Raw genomic sequence first — 17,816 nt, forward strand, 5'->3', positions numbered from 1 at the left:
ATCCCAGGGAATGACAGTAGTCACTTGTGGTTTATGTTCCATGCCCAGCTTTCTACGTGGGTATCCAATCATGCGTGTATGTGCATTTCGTGTTAACTTGCATGGGCTTCCATTGATACAAGGATGATAATTGCAAAGGCACCATGTTACAAAGATGTTCTCATTTTTTTGTCTGCTGCTCATGTGGTTATGTTTGTGGTATATTTGGTTGTTACTGCAATACGAATATTAGGGCAGCCAGACAACTGCGGCACAGTACAGCAAGCATATGTAGTCTTACTTGTTTCGTTTCTGGCTGTTGTTTGTTTTCTAATTGGCATTAACTGGCATTACTGTGTTGTGAAGACAAAGAAGTGCCTCATCCAGTTAAAGTTTTAGTTAGCTGCACACTTTAACACCTCTGTGATAGTGTTAGGGATTAAATCAGAATGACACCAGAAAAACAGTTTCCATGAACAGTTCCTTTCTGGTTTGGCAATTGCTTGGCTTGCTTCTGGCACTCGGGCCGTTTGTTTCCTGTGGCATATAGTGTTTCTGTTATTGTGGTAGAGAAAGAATGCAATTTTCAGGAGCACTACATTTTCTAGTTCTGATGTATTGCCGTCTATTTTGTCCAACTGTTATACTAAAACAAAGATATGCTGCAAACATTACTGTGATATGTAGTGATGTAACTGCATTATGAAACAGGACAACAGTGAAGAATGCAGGCACACTGTTTTACGCGTTGCATTTCTCATAAAATGCACAAATTGAGATTGGAATTATTGAAATAAATGCAAGAGTCGTGCATTTCTGGTGCTCAGGAAAACTAAAAGTGGTGCTTCTTGACAAGAAGCACAAAATCTGTTCTTCCAGTTTGCTTTACTAACCTATTAGTAGTGGGCAGTTTTGAAATAAAACTAGTTAAAAGGTAGCAATTGGAAAAGGTAAAAGTAATATTCTTGCATGCATATTATTTTTCAAAGCATACACCATGAGTACTGCATTTAAAGGCCTTCAGCTGCTGAAGGTTTTATAGTAGCTACAAAAATTAGGTGTTTGCACATCGAAAAGTATGCCACGAAGCAAAGGCTGAAAGGCAGTCCATGCTAGATGGTGTTTACTGTATACTAGTATCTTGTTGTACACTTTCTGCAAGCTCGTTGCCCATTTTATTGACAAGGTCACTGCATTATTGTATCTTTAAAACATAAGGAGAGGTTGCTACCAGAATGTGCCCTACCATGCAGTCTTTTTTACATGAACAAGTGTGCTGCTTTTTGCCATTAATGTAACTGGCCAAGGTCTTTTTTACAGGGTTGACAGCGCATGTTATTGGTCCTGCTCTTCCTTTCGTGTTCTTGGCAGGGAATAAAAATATTTCCAAGCTAGCAGTAGTACTTACTATGCCAAATTCAATGAACAACCTGAAAGCAGGTCACTTTTGGTACTTAGCTGTGCATATGTACTGCTACAACAACAATACAGTATGACAGACATTTCCGTGTGTGCCTGTAAAAGCCTAAATGACTACAGTCTCCACAAAACTTGTGCAGAATGGCTCTCGTGAAAAAGAAATGCTTTTTTTAGTACTCTAAATCATACAAACTAGAACTACAGACACTGCTGATGGTATTTTGTGGATATTTGGTGTTTGAGGACCACCACACTTGTTACAGCCAGAAATTTTCCTTCCACTCAGACTATCCACAGTGTAAGTGTGCACATTGACAAAAACTTGACACATTGAGCGGCTCCTTGGATAGATTTTTTTATTTTTAGACAATTTGTTCATCACATTTGTTAAATATCACACTTTGCCTGGCAGCTTGCAAACCTAATTGGTAAGAGCCAGTAATCGCTGCAGAATTACTTCGGAGAGAGTTAACCTGATAAATACGCGCACCGACATTATCAGTTGAAAAGGAACTTGTTGTTACTGAACAATGGCCTTGAGAGATTCACAGTTCCAGCAATTATTTTGAATATGCTGTCAATGTATGGCACAAAATCGAGATCAAACCGATTTTTTAAAATGCGGTACAGTTTCATCCTTTGAAAGGCCCTTTCCACATGTACTCGGGCACTTGCTATGGATTGGTTTCTCCTAGCTTCCTCTGCAGTGAGCTGTTTTTCCATGAGGAATGGAGGTCTGATCATTTTGATATTTTTTTCTTTGCAAAGTTCACCGATTAGGAAGCCTTTATCTACCATCACACTGTCAACATGGGGAATACACTTGTCAAGAACTTTGCACTCCTTTGTGATGTATGTGTCAGATGCTTTCCCTCCATATGCCTTACTTACATAGCTAATTAAGCCTCCTGGTGTCTCACTCACCAGGACCTTTGCAGTGTACGTGCGCTTATAGTGGCTGTATGTTAGGAGCCTTGACACTAGATCTTTTGGGCGCTCAATTTCTATTTCAGTGCAGTCAAGCACCATCCTCGTGTCTTTGTATTCTTTGAAATACATTGTGAGACAGTTCACAACTGCAGTCTTCGTTGGCCAGAAAATTGCATGCTCAAGAATGCTTGCTAGAATTACAATTGAATCCTTGAAAATGTTCGACACAGTTGTACGGTGGACACTAAACAACACCGCCAACGGAGAAAATGTTAAGTCATGATAGAGCTTCATGTATGTGAGGAGCACAGCATCATCATCACTTAAGGATAAGCTTCGCGTTCCTTGACGCAACCGCATTTCTGTGTAAAGTTCTGTTATGTTGTAGAACAACTCGAAAGAGCCTATGCCTGTGAGGACAACAAGACCATGCTCATCGGGTACTTTTGCAATTGGGATAAGCTGTTCTCTTGCAAATAGGTTGTTTCTAGTGTCGACCTGAATTCCAATTTCTTTAGACAGCTCCTCAGCCTCGGCACTTATCTCTGAAAAAAGAAAGGACAAATTGAGTGTAACAATAACATAAATTATAGCAGTCTCAAGTATTAATTAGTATTACGAACAGCAGTAAAAGTGATGCACTGTTTGCTGGATACCTTCTGATATTGGAGTGCAATCACCTGGACTCGCAGCCAGAGCTTCTGGAGGATGGAAATCTAAAATAAAATGAAACCAACTAAAAAGAGCAAAGTACTCTACACTACAGTTAATGACGTGGGTGCCCGAATGCAACACAAATTTGGCACATCAATTTAGTATTACTTAAGGGATAAACATACCATCGCACTCTACTGGTTCACTCTCTTCGGCCAGTGGTGCATCAAGTTCCAACAACGCGCTGCTCGAGCTTTCCTCTGCGCCTTCTTGGTATTTTTCTCCAGCATCAGTGCAAATGGAAGATGTCTGTGGCAGCTGGTAAGAGCGTATGGGAATGCCTCTTTCCCCTGAAATTGAAATCCAAGCTTTTCTGGACATTTTATTAATAGATAACATTAATGCCACTTGCGACCGCTATTGAGGCCGGTCGGGATCGAAATTATCGATCACGATTGACTCCCTTCGGTAGCTTGCGCCAGGGGCCAATCGCGATCGATAATTTCCGATTCCGATCAGGCTGGATCGCGGTAGAAAGTGCCCAATGTGGCACACGTTTAAGATAGCTGCGGAGCTCTTTTAATACGTATACAGTAATGACTCGTTGCTACAGTGAATTAAACAACGGAGGAAGCGCTCGTGCGGGTACATATGCGCGATCAACATTGCTTCTGCATAATCAAACGCGGGCGATAGGAGTTCCTCCGTGAGTCAATGTGTTACCCTGCTCGCTCCTACACCGAGCAACGCCGGAGCAAGCGACAGCACATTTCGCCTATTCTGGCTATCACAGATCGTTTTCGATTATTTCTGGCATCTACATATATGAGTAAACGACTTGTTATTGCTAACAGCACAGAGAATCAATATCGATACACTTACGCCGCCTTATCGCCGCTCGCACAGGCGGCCGCCTCGCATCGTGTGGACGTACAGGCAGGTTGACGGACGGAACTGCTTCCGGCGACAACCTTCGGTACTTGTAACCTGGTAATAAAGTGACAGACACGTTGACTGCATGCAACGAACCGAAAAGTACACCCGAAATGGCCTTACCTAGCGTCTTGTATACGGGATATACAAAATCCTCTTCTCTGAAGTGCTTGCTGCAGACGACGGCATGTTTTGACGGCAGCTTGCCCATTCTAAGCTTTATTAACCAAACTTTCTTAAGCTTCGTCGACTTCGGATAGAAGTGAAAACTTGCACCATCGCCCTTGCGAGATTTACATTGCGGAACTGAGCAGTAAGTCACCATCGTATCGCACAAAAGCGGGCGCGGCCGGTGCAGATCTAGGAGATCGTCGGCGGCGTAGCAGGCGAGTCCTTGCCGTGACGTCACATCGCTGCGATTGCAGCGGCGCCAGTGTTCGTTCTCGGGGCTAATAGCGGTACAGGCCTGCTGCCCGAGCCAGCGGCAATGCCCATCGGGAGACGTGTCGCGGACGCCCTCTCCCCTCAGCCAGTACCTGGCGCGCTACTGCAGCGGCATGTGTGCCCTTCCGCCCACTCTGCTCCATCGAGGCGCGCTCGAGCCATGGCGTCGCAGCGAATGGGAATTTACGTGCCGTGTCGCTGCTACAGACGCCGGACGCCGGCTTTTTCGCTCAACGAGCCATTTCACGCTTTCGCATCAATAAGTAATATCGATAGTTTGCATGCATAACAAACAAGCGTCACCAGGTGAGTGTTTGTCACGATAGCTGTAAACCTGCCGTGCCGATGGAAGGCCGCGCTTTATAAGGCCGCGATATGGTGAGGGCGAAGATGTGTCTTGATTGAATGCATGCCGGAACCACGAGGACATGCGCGAACGGGGGCGACAGCTGTCTTTGCGCAGTTGGGCACTGGAACATTGTGGTAATGCTCCTGTATAGGACACTGGAAGGCGTGCGTTGTGGCTGGACAGGTGGTGAAGGCAGCAGGAGTTGTCCACCGGACAGAAGGTACGAGACTTTCCGGGTCGTCGACAGGACGTCGGCCAGGCGTTTCGCTCGCTTGCAATACTATGCAGGAATCCTGGGGCAGAATGCACTGCGCTGAACGGTGGAGAGTGGGCCAGTTAGCGGAGAAGACTCTGTCGACAGACGGCCAGGACATGGAACCAGCGGATCCCTCAATGCCACTAGGGAATCTCTCGCTGTGGTACGGTAAACAAGAAAGCAAGAACATCTGATTAATAAGCTATCGTCGCAGGTGAGCGTCTGTCACCATAGCTGTAGTATTCGTGCCGAGCCCATGAAGTAAACTCAGATATACGCTGTGCGATCGGCGGTTTTCCAGAGCCCCTTTAGAACGAAAGATTGGTCTGCGCGGCCACCCTAAAGCAGCTAAGCGTCTTATTTTGCGTGCGAGTTTTGCAATAGCGCAGCATTAAGCTTCAGGTTACGCATTGGATAGGTTGACACGTGGTATATGGAACACAATAATTCTTGCAAACAATTCACAAGCGCACGTTTCTACGGGGCAGTAAACGGGCCTGAACGAAAACGGCATAGAAAGATCGCAACAAGTTTAAGATGGGCGTAACTTCAGGAGGCGTTAAAGTAAAGCTTTCTGCGCCGCTGAACAAGTATCTGACTTTTACTTTCAGCCTGTCACACGAAGAAACGACCGATCACGCAACAGCGGAGCCACGTAAGTTAGCCTGCCAACTATCGTTACCCGTGCTCAGCCATTCCACAGACATTTTAGAAAGATAAGCTTGAAAAATATGCAGGCGTTCTCGCCAAACGCGCAAAACTTGGAAAAACATAGGCAACTTTCGAAAAACATTGTGCCACAGTGGGAAAAGTGAGCCACAAAATGTAGCACTAAATATTACATTAACGGCATGGCTAGCGGCGGAGAAAATGACGTCACAAATATAGACAAACGGTCTGGTGCATCGGCGCGATACTGAGAAAGTCAGTTATGGAACTGTATCGAGCAACAAATAATAAAATAGAGAGACATTATATTCTTATTTATTTTTTACCCTTTCATGTGTTGTATGCGTACACCAAAATATTGCGCACACCAAGATAGCGCACCATCAGCGAAAGCATTGATGAAAGTAATGACAGTTAAATACGTTGCATACATCGTTAGAGACTTCAGATTGGAATAGTGCTGCAAGTTCTTGTTAAATCTTGTTAAATATTTTAGCAGAACGAATGGGAAGGTAGACTGTTGGGTGCTTATATGCTCGGTGTCAGTATGTCGCTGTATATGCAGTGGCTTCACTTCTTCCATCGTCTTCAACAATGTTTTGTGCGAGGCGTTATATTCGGAGGCTGGATAGGTGCTTTTCGAGGCTGCTGGAGATGAAATAATTGATGTTATCATATTTGATGTTCCGGTAGTGAGTTTTTGAACGGAGACAATAGTAATACATGGCAGGAGTAATGTTTGTGCACGGGCCCCGAAGTGAATTAAACAGAGATTTCGTGTTCCACCCTCTCAAGGTGTTGACTAATTGTGACGGCAGCCTCGCTCTTGTGACTTGTAGTATCAAAAACATTTTCGGTAGAAAACTTGTGTCCGAATTCAGTGCGGCTGCCGCGAAATTCATCTGACAGGAATTATCCTTCCATAGAACACGTTACGCCAAACAGCATGGCGGCGCTCAGTTATAACACATACGATGGCGAACTGACTAGGGCGGCGAGCAGACTAATACCCGTGTCACACGGGCGTTTGGAAGGCCTTCGAACCGATAGTCAGTTGACTCAAAGGTCAAGTTCGAGCTGCTACACGGGCAGTTTCGACGGCCGCTGAGTCAATAGTCTATCGAGTCAACGGAGCACCTTACAACTCTATCGAAATCTCGAGGGCCTTTGAGCAACGGAAACGGAAACGGCGCGAACATGCCCTCTCGTTCACAGTGTGCTCCAACTCACGGTTAGAAAGAACAAATCAAACCAAAATGCTCTAAAAATACTATATATGAGTGTTATCAATTATTCAATAAAGTATTTTTGCCACTTGATATGCGCGAACTACACACACTCTCGACAACAGCGACGTGCAGCGACGCAAACGTTGCCGCAGTTTCGCTACTCAACAACTTAAAAACTAAACATATATGTAAGGCAATGTATAAACAATTGTTTTAATGTATAAACAAACATAAAAGAAATTATAGTGCTGTTAAGTGGTTTTAATGTTGTTTAACTTTTTGTGACATGAATCGAAGGCCGTCGACTGGAAGGCCTTCCAAATGTGCCCGTGTGACACGGGTATAAGTTAAATAGTATACATCTTTCTAATGTCTAACGCCTGCTTTTGCATCTTCTGAGTGCATTGCGGAGATATATAATAATAATAATATTTGGGGTTTTACGTGCCAAAACCACTTTCTGATTATGAGGCACGCCGTAGTGGAGGACTCCGGAAATTTTGACCACCTGGGGTTCTTTAACGTGCACCTAAATCTAAGCACACGGGTGTTTTCGCATTTCGCCCCCATCGAAATGCGGCCGCCGTGGCCGGGATTCGATCCCGCGACCTCGTGCTCAGCAGCCCAACACCATAGCCACTGAGCAACCACGGCGGGTGCGGAGATATATATATATATATATATATATATATATATATATATATATATATATATATATAGCAAAGAGAGGAAAGGCAGGGAGGTCAACCAGGCGAGCGTCCGGTTTGCTACCCTACACTGGGGGAAGGGAAAGGGGGAACAGAAAGAGGAAAGCGGGATAGAAGGCACACTGTCTGTGCACGCAGCAAAGTGCTTGGAAATCAGTCAAGTCAAAGCAGGTGCTCCGTCGATACGTTTGGCTGCCGTCAATCTTGGTGGTTCATAGCTGGTGATTTGGGTATTTGATCTGGGTATTTGGGAGTGTATATGTATCCATGGGCACTCGTAAAGTGCACTCATCAATCTGCAACTTGCTGTGTTCCAATTTCAAACATATGCTCCTGCACTGCTGAAGGTGCATATTGGAAAACTATTTACCGGTACAACAATGTATTTCACGCTCAATTTCAAGTTTGTATTGCTGAAGAATAGTTGTACGATAATGTTTCTACCAATTTTGTATGGTTCGAGCACTGGCTGACTTCAATTCTACAATTACAACATGCCCCCTGAAATACTATTTAAAAGTTAATTAACAGTTTTGTTAATTAATAATGGTACAATGAATGTGCAACTCAAGCCTATTGATGATATGCTCCTCCAAAGAATAGCGATCGCATTTAGCTTTCTTTCCACCCAGCTTCCCATTCTTGAGGTATTATAGCGCAGCAGAGAATCCAATTTTCATTCTTATTTACGCGATGCTTAAATACCATCTTGCATCAATTACAGGTAAGGGAAATCGGTCTACAGTTATTACAGGGGTTCTTCATATTACTTTAGGTGTCGTTGGAGTTAAGATTTCTTTTTTTAAACCGTGTATCGCACTTCACTAGCAAGTTAAGATTTCTGAAACCTCATGAAAACGACATTTACTCTGGCAAATTCAGTACATTCGCAACAATATTGTGGCAGCCTGGACTAGGACCATTGTGTAAGCAGTCAATATCATGGTCAGCTACATCGCAGCAAATAACATTGTAACATCAGTGCAGATCACAAGGCGTCAAATAAATATACTAAAACAGCAACTATTTCTATAGTATAAGTATGTTAAAAAAATATCCTTCCATTGACTTCACTGCCCTGTAAGAGACTTCCACGTTGCAAGGTCTGGCGCTCCGCGTCGTTGTTGGTGAACTGTGCGCACTGCCGATTTCGCACCAGGTCTCGTCTGCCATCGAGTCGCGTCCATTCTGTTCTTCTCGAGCCTCCATTCGCCTACCAGGAAGGTCCGAGCACGTAACTGCGTACAACGTGGCTATACGCACGGACATTTCATTCACGCGATGATTTAGTTAATGAGAATGCCCTGCGATGACGGCCATGCGACAAGTTTGCAAAGTATACCTGACTTGTCCCTTCTCTTCTCGTCCGTAAACGTCGGTAGAGACCGGAGCTCCACAATTTTTATCAGTGGCTTCGCGTGTGCCTCAGGCTTCGGAAGCTTCGAGCTTGTACACAACGACAGCGTGCGACGCTGCCTGCCTCCACGAGTTAAAAGCGCTTGCTCGTGAATGCCCGCGACTGAAGTTCGGAAGGTCTGCCGATGACGACGCGGTAGGGAAGCAGGGCACGGATACACGTCCGAGGGGAGGCCAAGCATGGCGGCCAGAAAAAGAACGACAAATGTCGCGCACAAGGAGAAGACCACGCTAACTGCGTTTTTTCCCCCTCTCTCGCCTGTTCCTTCTCTCCCCGCGCCCGTTCTTCCCGGTTAGCGGCGCACTATTTGGGCTACTGGGTTACGAGGCGGGGTTGCCCTCCTCTCCCCCGCCTCGATCAGCCTCCCATTGGTGCGCCGCGTTTTCGAGCTGACACGCTTCGCTGCCTATTTACTAGTTTACCCGGCCCAGTCACCCTCCTGCTCTCTTTCTTTTACTTTGTCTCCCTCTCTCTCTCTCTCTCTCTCTTGTGTCCCTGCAGCGGGCGGTCGGTGCCCACGCGGGATGTCCTTTCCCGTCTCTCTCCCGAGGCTCACCCGTTTTTTATTGTAACATCGCCCACTCCTTTCCTTATGATCCTCTCCCTTTGGCTTCGCTAGCATGGCTCCCTCTGACGCCAACTCGAAAGCCAGAAAGTGGGGAAGCGCCCGGTGGTGGCTTTTCCCCCTATCGTCTGTCTCCATCCGTTTTTCTCGTGCAACGGTTTCCTACTTTTTGTTTCTTTCGTTCGTGGCAGTGGCACAGACGTGTCATTCCCTCCCGTGTCTTCGCTCTTCTCGTCGCTTGGCGTCCGTTGCACGCCGGGAGAAGAAGATTCGTGACATTCTACTCGGACACAAGGTGGCTTGACCGTGTAGTTGACCGTGAGTTGTGGAGTGAAAGCGATTCGACTACCATCTCGGGAAAAGCTCGTTTCGTTTGGATGCCGTGCCGTGCCCCATTGATCGGATTAATCCCGTCCATGGCTGCGACTTCGGAATCGCCGGGAGCGGGAGGACTTTCCGAGAAAGTGAGTGTTCGGCTCGGAGTCGTTTTTCGACGGCAGAAGCTTCGCCGAGCACGTGTTGCATGTCGCCTCGCCGGCGTGCTACTGACACAGTCTGGGCCTCGTCGGAATGGCATCTGCTCGTGTTGTGTTAAGATTTGTATACGTTGCACTTACACAATTAAAACGATTGTCGTTGTATAGCTGTTGCTTGTGGACGCATTGTACCTTGTGCTTCAGTCTGTGAATGGTTGTTGTTGTTGTTGTCGTCGTCGTCGTCGTCGTCGTCGTCGTTGTTGTTGTTGTTGTTGTTGTTGTTGTTGCTGTTGTTGTTTATTACGCGGATGGTTTGTACAGTATTATGTGTCCAGGGTGTCGGCATTGCTGAACGTGTGCTCGTTCTGTTATGCCTGTGATCGTACTCGTTTGTTTGCGATGTTATCAATGCTTATACCCCATTGTGGATGGATGGCCGCATAGATAACTTTCGTGGTGGCTTGTTTTCTTGGAATGTTGTTGCTTAACTACATTGTTAAAGGGGTTGGTGCAGTTGCCAAGAGCATCAGCACATTAAGGCGACTGTATGCAAGGAAAGGGCCGCGGGTTGGTCCTTGTTATGACTGAGTTTGAATTTGCATTTCGTAGGAATATCACAGTGGTGTTAGGTAAGTTTAATGCAAGAGCCATAGTATGTTGAACGGAACTCTCTTTGTTCAGTGTAGAAAGAAAGAAAAAGCAGGTGAAACTTCTTGCAAGACTCTATCTTAAAACGAACTCTACTAGAGCAGGAGATTTGCTCTTCAAGCAATTTCTAAACAGCTAGGTTTTCGTTGCTGACTTCAGGCAAGCGAAACGCATTGAAGTTACATGAATTTTGAATTCAGTGCCAACTATAACTACTAAATTTATTCAACGTGAATGGTTACGGGTAAGCTGCTCCATAATTTATGGCATGGGGACGGACATTGGAAAAATCGGTTTATCGCAAGTACAATAGTGTGTTGTTATATACACTGCAGGGAAGCGTTTGGACAAGGTAGAAATGTCTGTATGATGACGGTGGTGTGCGCAACGGGTTTCCGTGTTAAAAAAGAAAGACATAAGCAAGATGATCAAATGAGACACAAAAAAGTATGAGGCATGTGCACAACATGTGGGTGCAACACGGCTTATTTTTCATACACAAGACACAAAGCAGCGATCAATGCATTCGGAGCACAAGAACCGTTTTTCACGACGTGATTGGCAAGCAGACGGATAGCATGCAGTGATCGTCTGACAAATGCTCTCAGAATGAAGTGGTTGACACTGTTTACAGCTATAAGTAGTGGCTTCGTAGGCAAGAATTAACTGTGCAACAGCGCCAAGTGTTATGTTGAACAATCCTAATCATAGAATGCGAATTTGCTACAATATATAATTAAGAAAAAGGCGGTCGGAACATCATAATTTTTTTCTAAGGTTTTTAAGGGAAAAGAAGGCCACTATATACGGCCAGACTTTGTCCTAAACACTTGTGTTATACAGTGACTTGCGACAAGATTGCTTTCCTTTTTCTCGGTTGTATCGTCTAGTAAACTACTTGAAGTTATTGTTTGCCTGGCTCATATGGATTTTAGTCGCCTAGAGGCAGTGACACAAATTCACGTTTTCTGACACGGCTGGTTTTTTCTTTTTTCCGATGGTGAGGTGTATACTTAAACGGTTTCCGTATTTTTTTTTTTTCTGAAAAGATCAGGCAAGGACATTGCCTTTTATCGTGCTATGCGGATCAAAAAGTGCAATCCTTCGGAAAAATGAGTGAAAGACAAAACAACGGTTAAGACACAGTATTGTTTTAAAATTATTTGAATTAAATTCCGCAGATCGTCGCTGCAGTGTATATGCTGGTTGTGTTAGAAGTTCGCATAAATTGGTATGGAGTATATACCTCCTACAGCTCGTTCGCAGCAAGTTATTACTGAGGTAGGTGGTCTCATGCAAATAATGTACTGTCCGTCTTATTGTTTACAATAGTCGTAACGCGCTACTTTATTATTTAGGTCCAATACGTAACTATTGGGCTATATGGCTTCCATATGAGAATCAAATTGAAGCGCGCTGAGTGGTACTGGTTGAGCTTCGGCTGCTTTAGTTTCGTTGTAGTTCGATTCAGAGCGTCTGTTTACAAAGTCTACGCTCGTTGGTAGTGGCCTCTTTGTAAAACAACATGCAGCGTCAGCACAGTCTTGTCGCCTACGCAATCATTTTCGGTCAAGTTTTACGGTACAAACGCTGACGCACCGAACACATTAACGATGATGCTCACAACATCTACGGCAGTAGCGCATGTCTATAGTAAGTGGGACTGGCCAATAATCGGCCTGCGCATTTAGAGCAAATGGTCAACTTGCTCATTCCCCTCGTTTCTTTTCTTGTACCTCATGAGTGGCACCTAATAGAGTTCATGCGGCCTGAAATGCGTACAGCGTATCGCAGCACATTAACTTTGCACAGTTTCTACGTGAGACCTGCTGGGTCTCTCTTGTGTGATCTCAAATGATTCTGTCCAGCGAAGATGCGCATGGTACCGGTGCAAAAATGCTCTCTGTCAGGATTCGAGTGACCAAAGAAGCCATACCTGCAGGGGTCTTCCCGCAAGATACTACATATATTCAGTGGTATATTCGGTGCGAGATGAATCGTCATTCATAGCCGAAATGAAGTTTTCACGTCATTGTAAGTTTACCTTCGTGGCTCGGAACTTTTACTTGGCACGATGCATGTAATTTTGCAGTACAGTGCGCAACCTCATTTGTGTTTTCGTATTTGACCCGATCGAAGTAGCGTCAAGCGCTTTCGAAAGAACAGCTCTTGTGAACACTGTCACTGCAGAAGCAAGCTTTTGTGCCGTGGCGTGGGTTTCGCTGACGGCCACAAGGCGTAGCAACTCACATACAACAGTATAGTAACTGACTGTCCTTCGACGCAACGCATACGCGAAGGAATAGAACGGCTTCAACATTTTGACGTCTACAGGTATGTACCAGCTTTTTTTCTCCAGTTTTTGTTATCGCGGCTGAGTTCTGTGATCATGGAGTGCACGTTGCGATGGTTGTCTTGCGTAAGGTCGGGAATTGTTTCAGTCCCGGCACGGCGCGCGCAGATTTTTTCTTTCATTTGTTTTTTTCATATGGAAGGACCACAGACTGCCCGTAGTCATCTGTATCCAACTTGTAAATGCCGGATTACATGCAAATAATTACTTCTAATGAATTGCAGTCTTGGTTTTTGTATTTCATCAAATATACTCTCTATACAAGGTAACGGTCACCGTAATTCAGTTGCATCTTTAGTAACCAGTTAGATGTAACTGATTACATCATAGACGAGAGAAGCTACAATTGAGGCGATCTTCTGCCGACTTAGAATAGGGCACACATATGACACACACTCTTAGCTGTTAACCGGTGATGTACCTTCTATCTGTGGCCAATGCAGCGAATACGCTGACCATTCTCCACGTCTTGTTGGAATGCCGGGAAGCAGACATTGAAAGAAAAAAGCACTTTCTATTAGTCTATCGACGTCATATATCCCAATACATCTGGAAATACTCCTTGGCAAATAGCCGTTTTATGACGGTAGAGTCATTGTAAACTTTTAACACGATGTTGACAAACTGCAAGTCATAAGGCCAAAAGATTCGCAGCACATCCTCTCACTGGAGGTTGCTGCTGCTGTGATAACATTCTTTTGTAGAGCGTATGCCTCGGGGCCCTTACGTTCAAAGGTCCTGGGGAGGCAATAGTGCTACTGACACCCATACTTTTTTAGTATATCAATCCCCCTCGTTGCATATATTTTATGTCCATAGCACATCGTGCAGTTCACGCATCATTATCATAGCTTTATCACATATATATTTTCCGTACTTTATACCGAATGCTTTTAAACCTCCATGCAGGCGTGTTACATCTATACCCTTGGAAATTTACAGTTCATGTACCATTGACAACTCACTGCCAAAGCATTTGCGCTCTGTGGCCACGATCCCGTGGTTCTTGTTCCAATAAAATCCAATAATCAATCAAGCTGCAACAGACGGCGCAGGTTTGAGCCCTTTGAAGACGGCGGGAACCACAGTAGAATGCGCACGTTCGTGTCACGCAGCAGCCTCGCAAGCGTTCGGACAGGCGAACCGGCCACTCAGTATTGGCTTCCTCATCTTAACGCTTCACGAGATTTTGGCTGAAGAACTGTAGAGGCAACGCTGTGGCTCCATAGCGATGGTCACTTAAAACGCTGATGCCGGAAAGTCACCTACGGATGATTTTTTTAAGAAGCTTTTAATAGGCCCTACCTGGAGTGCCTCCTTCGAGCACGAGCAGCAATGAAAAGCACTGCGCCTTACAGGGGACACACACGCGGTCATTTCGACATTGAGTAACCTCAATATTGTGCGGAAGCTGTACGACACCGTCCCTCACTCCAGCGCGCACATCAAGAGAGTCTTCCTTGCCTCGGCTGAGGTCTCCGCAAGAAAAAATTATATTTGTTGAAGGTAAACAACGTGTGAAGGGCTGCAGAGGACGCGCTGAAAGAGCCAGCCCAGTTAGCTTTATTTAGTGTATTTGGATAATGTTGATAAAAGTTTGGAAAAAAGAAACGTATAAGTAATCGATTACTTTTTAGTAACTTTCTCATTTTGCTTTCGTGATCAGTTGGTGGTAACTGTAAGCAATTAGATTTCAATGAATTGTAGTTGTAATAGGTTGCTTTTTATCCTGTAACGTGTACAAATATGATGTGGATTATAAAAAAGCCGTTAATTCGTACTCGTTGTGTGAGTACACTTCACCTTTGCAGCAGCCCAAACGTTGCAGCGTATACAAGCAAGATAAATTTGTTCGCAGGGGCAAACCCTCCTAATATTTATTTAGGGACTGAAGAGAGGTTGCATTACATGGCTTTAGTGTTAAGTTGTAAGGGTGTGAAAGGCCAGTGTTAAAAAATTCTGTACCATACTTTTTCTTAGTGGCATAAAATAAGTTTAGCCTTTGCAGCGTACGCGTTTTTTCGTCAAGTTTTAGTCATGTTAACTATGGTGACAAATAGCGAGATAAAGTTTCGAAGATAGCAATGTCTCCCAGAACAGAATATTCAGCCTATACGTTCTGCAGAGGAACTCTGTGAAATGGTGGTTCACAAGGAAAGAGGCCTTAATGGTTCTTATTTAGCGTTCTTGAGTCTTTTGAAGACCGGTATTGAGATCGAAGTGTCCTCAGTTTTACGTCACTCTCCGCCAAAGCCATAGTAGCTTCTCCACGTTTCTCTGCCTCAGTTTACTGTGTTTCTTGACCTGACTATCGATGAATAATAACTGAGAAGTGTCTATATAGGCCAATCTGCGATGTATTTGGCGTCCTCATCTACAACAGAGCAACAAAAGGGAGCGATTTATAGAAGTTTAAGAAGCAGTTTACAAAATCTTTCTTTCGTCAGCATGGTTATTGAGAGAGGCGAGAATAATAGCTGAATAAAAATTTATTTCCATTCTGTATGACATTGTGTATCACCGTATAAATGACCTAGCGTCGTAACAGATAGCTCGAATAATGTCTCCAATGTATCACAAATTTACCTCGAGCAATCTCCATACCCTACCTCGTTTTCCTTAGTGCGCACGCCTATAAGGCTGCTTTGCCTCACAAGGACTAATGCTGCGGAGAAGCCACCATTTGCAAATGGAATTATGCTTCTGCATTAAAAAAAGGGTAGCGAGTGCGCTGTGACCTTCGGTGCAAAAGAGTAATTGAACATCTATTATATCGTGTTAAACAATGAACAGTCGGTAGAAGACACAGCAACTTCCTTTTGCATTCGATCGAATGTGTTTTCAGACCATGTCCCTTGTCCTCGCACTGTACTTTCATGTATAATTCATAATTCATATCATTCGTACATTAGTTTGTATATTTATATATTTATTGAATACAGTATTGGGTATAGTCGTTAATTTCCTAACTAATGTGCACCCACTGTTGTGTACATTTAGGGAGTTTGGAAATGAAAAGAAACACGATATTCAAGAAATCGACCAACAGCCGTCTATACGAAATGTAGGAACACAGAGAATGCAAAGTGTGGAAAATTTGCATTTCTTGTTGTAAGAAACTGAGACATCTGCTGACAACTGCGTCATGGATGTGGAAATTGTGGAAGAGCTCGGTGGCTTCGCAAACGAAGCCTGCCGCTTGCAGTTGGGAAGCTTACAGCGCGTAAGTGCATTATTCAGTCACTATTTGCATATTTAGTGCACACAACAGCATGTATTTAGGATTTTAGCAGTGTTTAACTTGAGGACACTTTCGTGGGTGCATGGTCCAAGATTACATTATACGAAATTCGACTAATGTGCGCAGTACGACCTTTGTCACTAAGTAAACAGCGTAAAAGATGGTTTAGACGCACAAGCGTGCGAACGGGTGGCAAAAATCACTTCCATCCTTACACTGAATCAGTGGAAGGGGAATAGCTGCAAGGTTAATGAACCGTCTTATATACGTGCACCTAGTGGCTTTGAGTCTCTCTCACTAATCCGAACATGTGTCAGTGATGGTCCATTTTACACTACAGGTTTCGAGTGGAAGATTGTAAGGGACGGAGCCGAGAACATTATGTTGACTAAAATAGAGGTTTCTGGAGATAAGTTGCACCACCGGTCAAAGCGAAACCGGATGCGCGGGCGCTGTGCTAACGCAACCAACTAAGCGTTGTTTGCTGTCCTCTTGAGCAACTCGGAACCAGTCGGATTCGAGCGCTTGGAGGCGGTGTACGTAAAGGTACTTCGCTTGGCAATGGGAGTTCCTCAGGTGGTTTCAAACACGAAGGCTAGTAATGAAGCAAACTCTCTTCCACTCCGCCTATTGGCATCTCAGGCCTTGCAGCTATTAAGGCTGGGCGAGTCCTCCGCAGGCACGGCACTTCTCCAGCGGCTGAGAGCAAGAACTCGCTCCCATTTTCATGCGGCGCTGAAGACCTTCCACCTTTTAGGATTGGAATAGCTTAAACGGAGTCGCCTTGACACGCCATGGTCTCTTTAGGACGTTACTTGCAGCCTCAGTGTATCCCACCTACCGGCGAAACGCACCATTTCACCTGCCGAAGTAAAGTTTATTGTGCTGGACCACTTGAGCACAGCGTTTCAAAGCCACCTACAAGTGTACACCGACCGGTCGGTGTGTGCACAAACAGATAGCTGCGCAGCGGCGTTCTGCATATGTGTCATTGTCTGGCCACCTGGGTCGTGTGGTTTCGTTTTCAAGAGTAGAAATCGCCGCAATTACCGCGGCTTTGCGAAAACTACGGCCTATTCTGCACGAGATGTCGTGGTGTTGACGGACTCAAAGTCAGCAATACAATGATTACAGCGTGGCCTACTTGGGGAGAAGTTTACAAGGCAATCTCTGGCACTGATCAAAGTCTTAATGAGGAAGGGATTTAACGTAAAATTTCAATGGATTCCATCGTACGTAGGAATTGAAGGAAATGTAAAAGCTGACGCTCTTGCATGCACAGCACTGACATGTGTTCCAAAAGTAAGAGCGCCAACTATTTTTGAGAACTCCAAGAACGCAATCCGCATTCACTTTAGGGCGATCGACCAGGCTTCACACCTAGCCTGTGTGACCCATGGACTTACTCGGGAAGAAGCAACGCTGTTGTACCACATGCGAACCAACTCCGCGTACACCCCGGCTTGGTTATCTAAGACTGGACGACGCGCTTGCCCGCACTATGCCTTCTGTGTTGATATCGCCGACATCGAACATTTCATTTGGAT

The 17,816-nt window shown here is 44.9% G+C and overlaps 1 protein-coding gene across 1 annotated transcript; it reads right to left on the reverse strand.

The window, feature by feature from the left end:
- Window positions 1-1,896: 1,896 nt before the first annotated feature.
- LOC135914702 (uncharacterized) lies at window positions 1,897-4,231 on the reverse strand. The gene is made up of 5 exons (XM_065447645.1): window positions 4,039-4,231; window positions 3,865-3,969; window positions 3,168-3,332; window positions 2,985-3,044; window positions 1,897-2,873 (listed from the first exon to the last, which is right to left on the reverse strand). The coding sequence occupies exons 1-5, from the start codon at window positions 4,124-4,126 to the stop codon at window positions 1,897-1,899; spliced, it is 1,395 nt and encodes a 464-aa protein (XP_065303717.1). The 5' UTR covers window positions 4,127-4,231.
- Between the last annotated feature and the right edge of the window lie 13,585 nt (window positions 4,232-17,816).

Source organism: Dermacentor albipictus, chromosome 4 (assembly GCF_038994185.2).
Source record: "Dermacentor albipictus isolate Rhodes 1998 colony chromosome 4, USDA_Dalb.pri_finalv2, whole genome shotgun sequence".
Lineage (NCBI taxonomy): Eukaryota > Metazoa > Arthropoda > Arachnida > Ixodida > Ixodidae > Dermacentor > Dermacentor albipictus.

Excerpts from the sequence above, each read along its gene's own strand:
- LOC135914702 (XM_065447645.1), bottom strand. The coding sequence starts at position 4,126 with ATGGGCAAGCTGCCGTCAAAACATGCCGTCGTCTGCAGCAAGCACTTC. Across the intron at positions 3,333-3,864 it reads GCGAGCGGCGATAAGGCGGC|GGGAAAGAGGCATTCCCATA; the intron begins GTAAGTGTATCG and ends TTTCAATTTCAG. Across the intron at positions 3,045-3,167 it reads TGAACCAGTAGAGTGCGATG|ATTTCCATCCTCCAGAAGCT; the intron begins GTATGTTTATCC and ends ATTTTATTTTAG.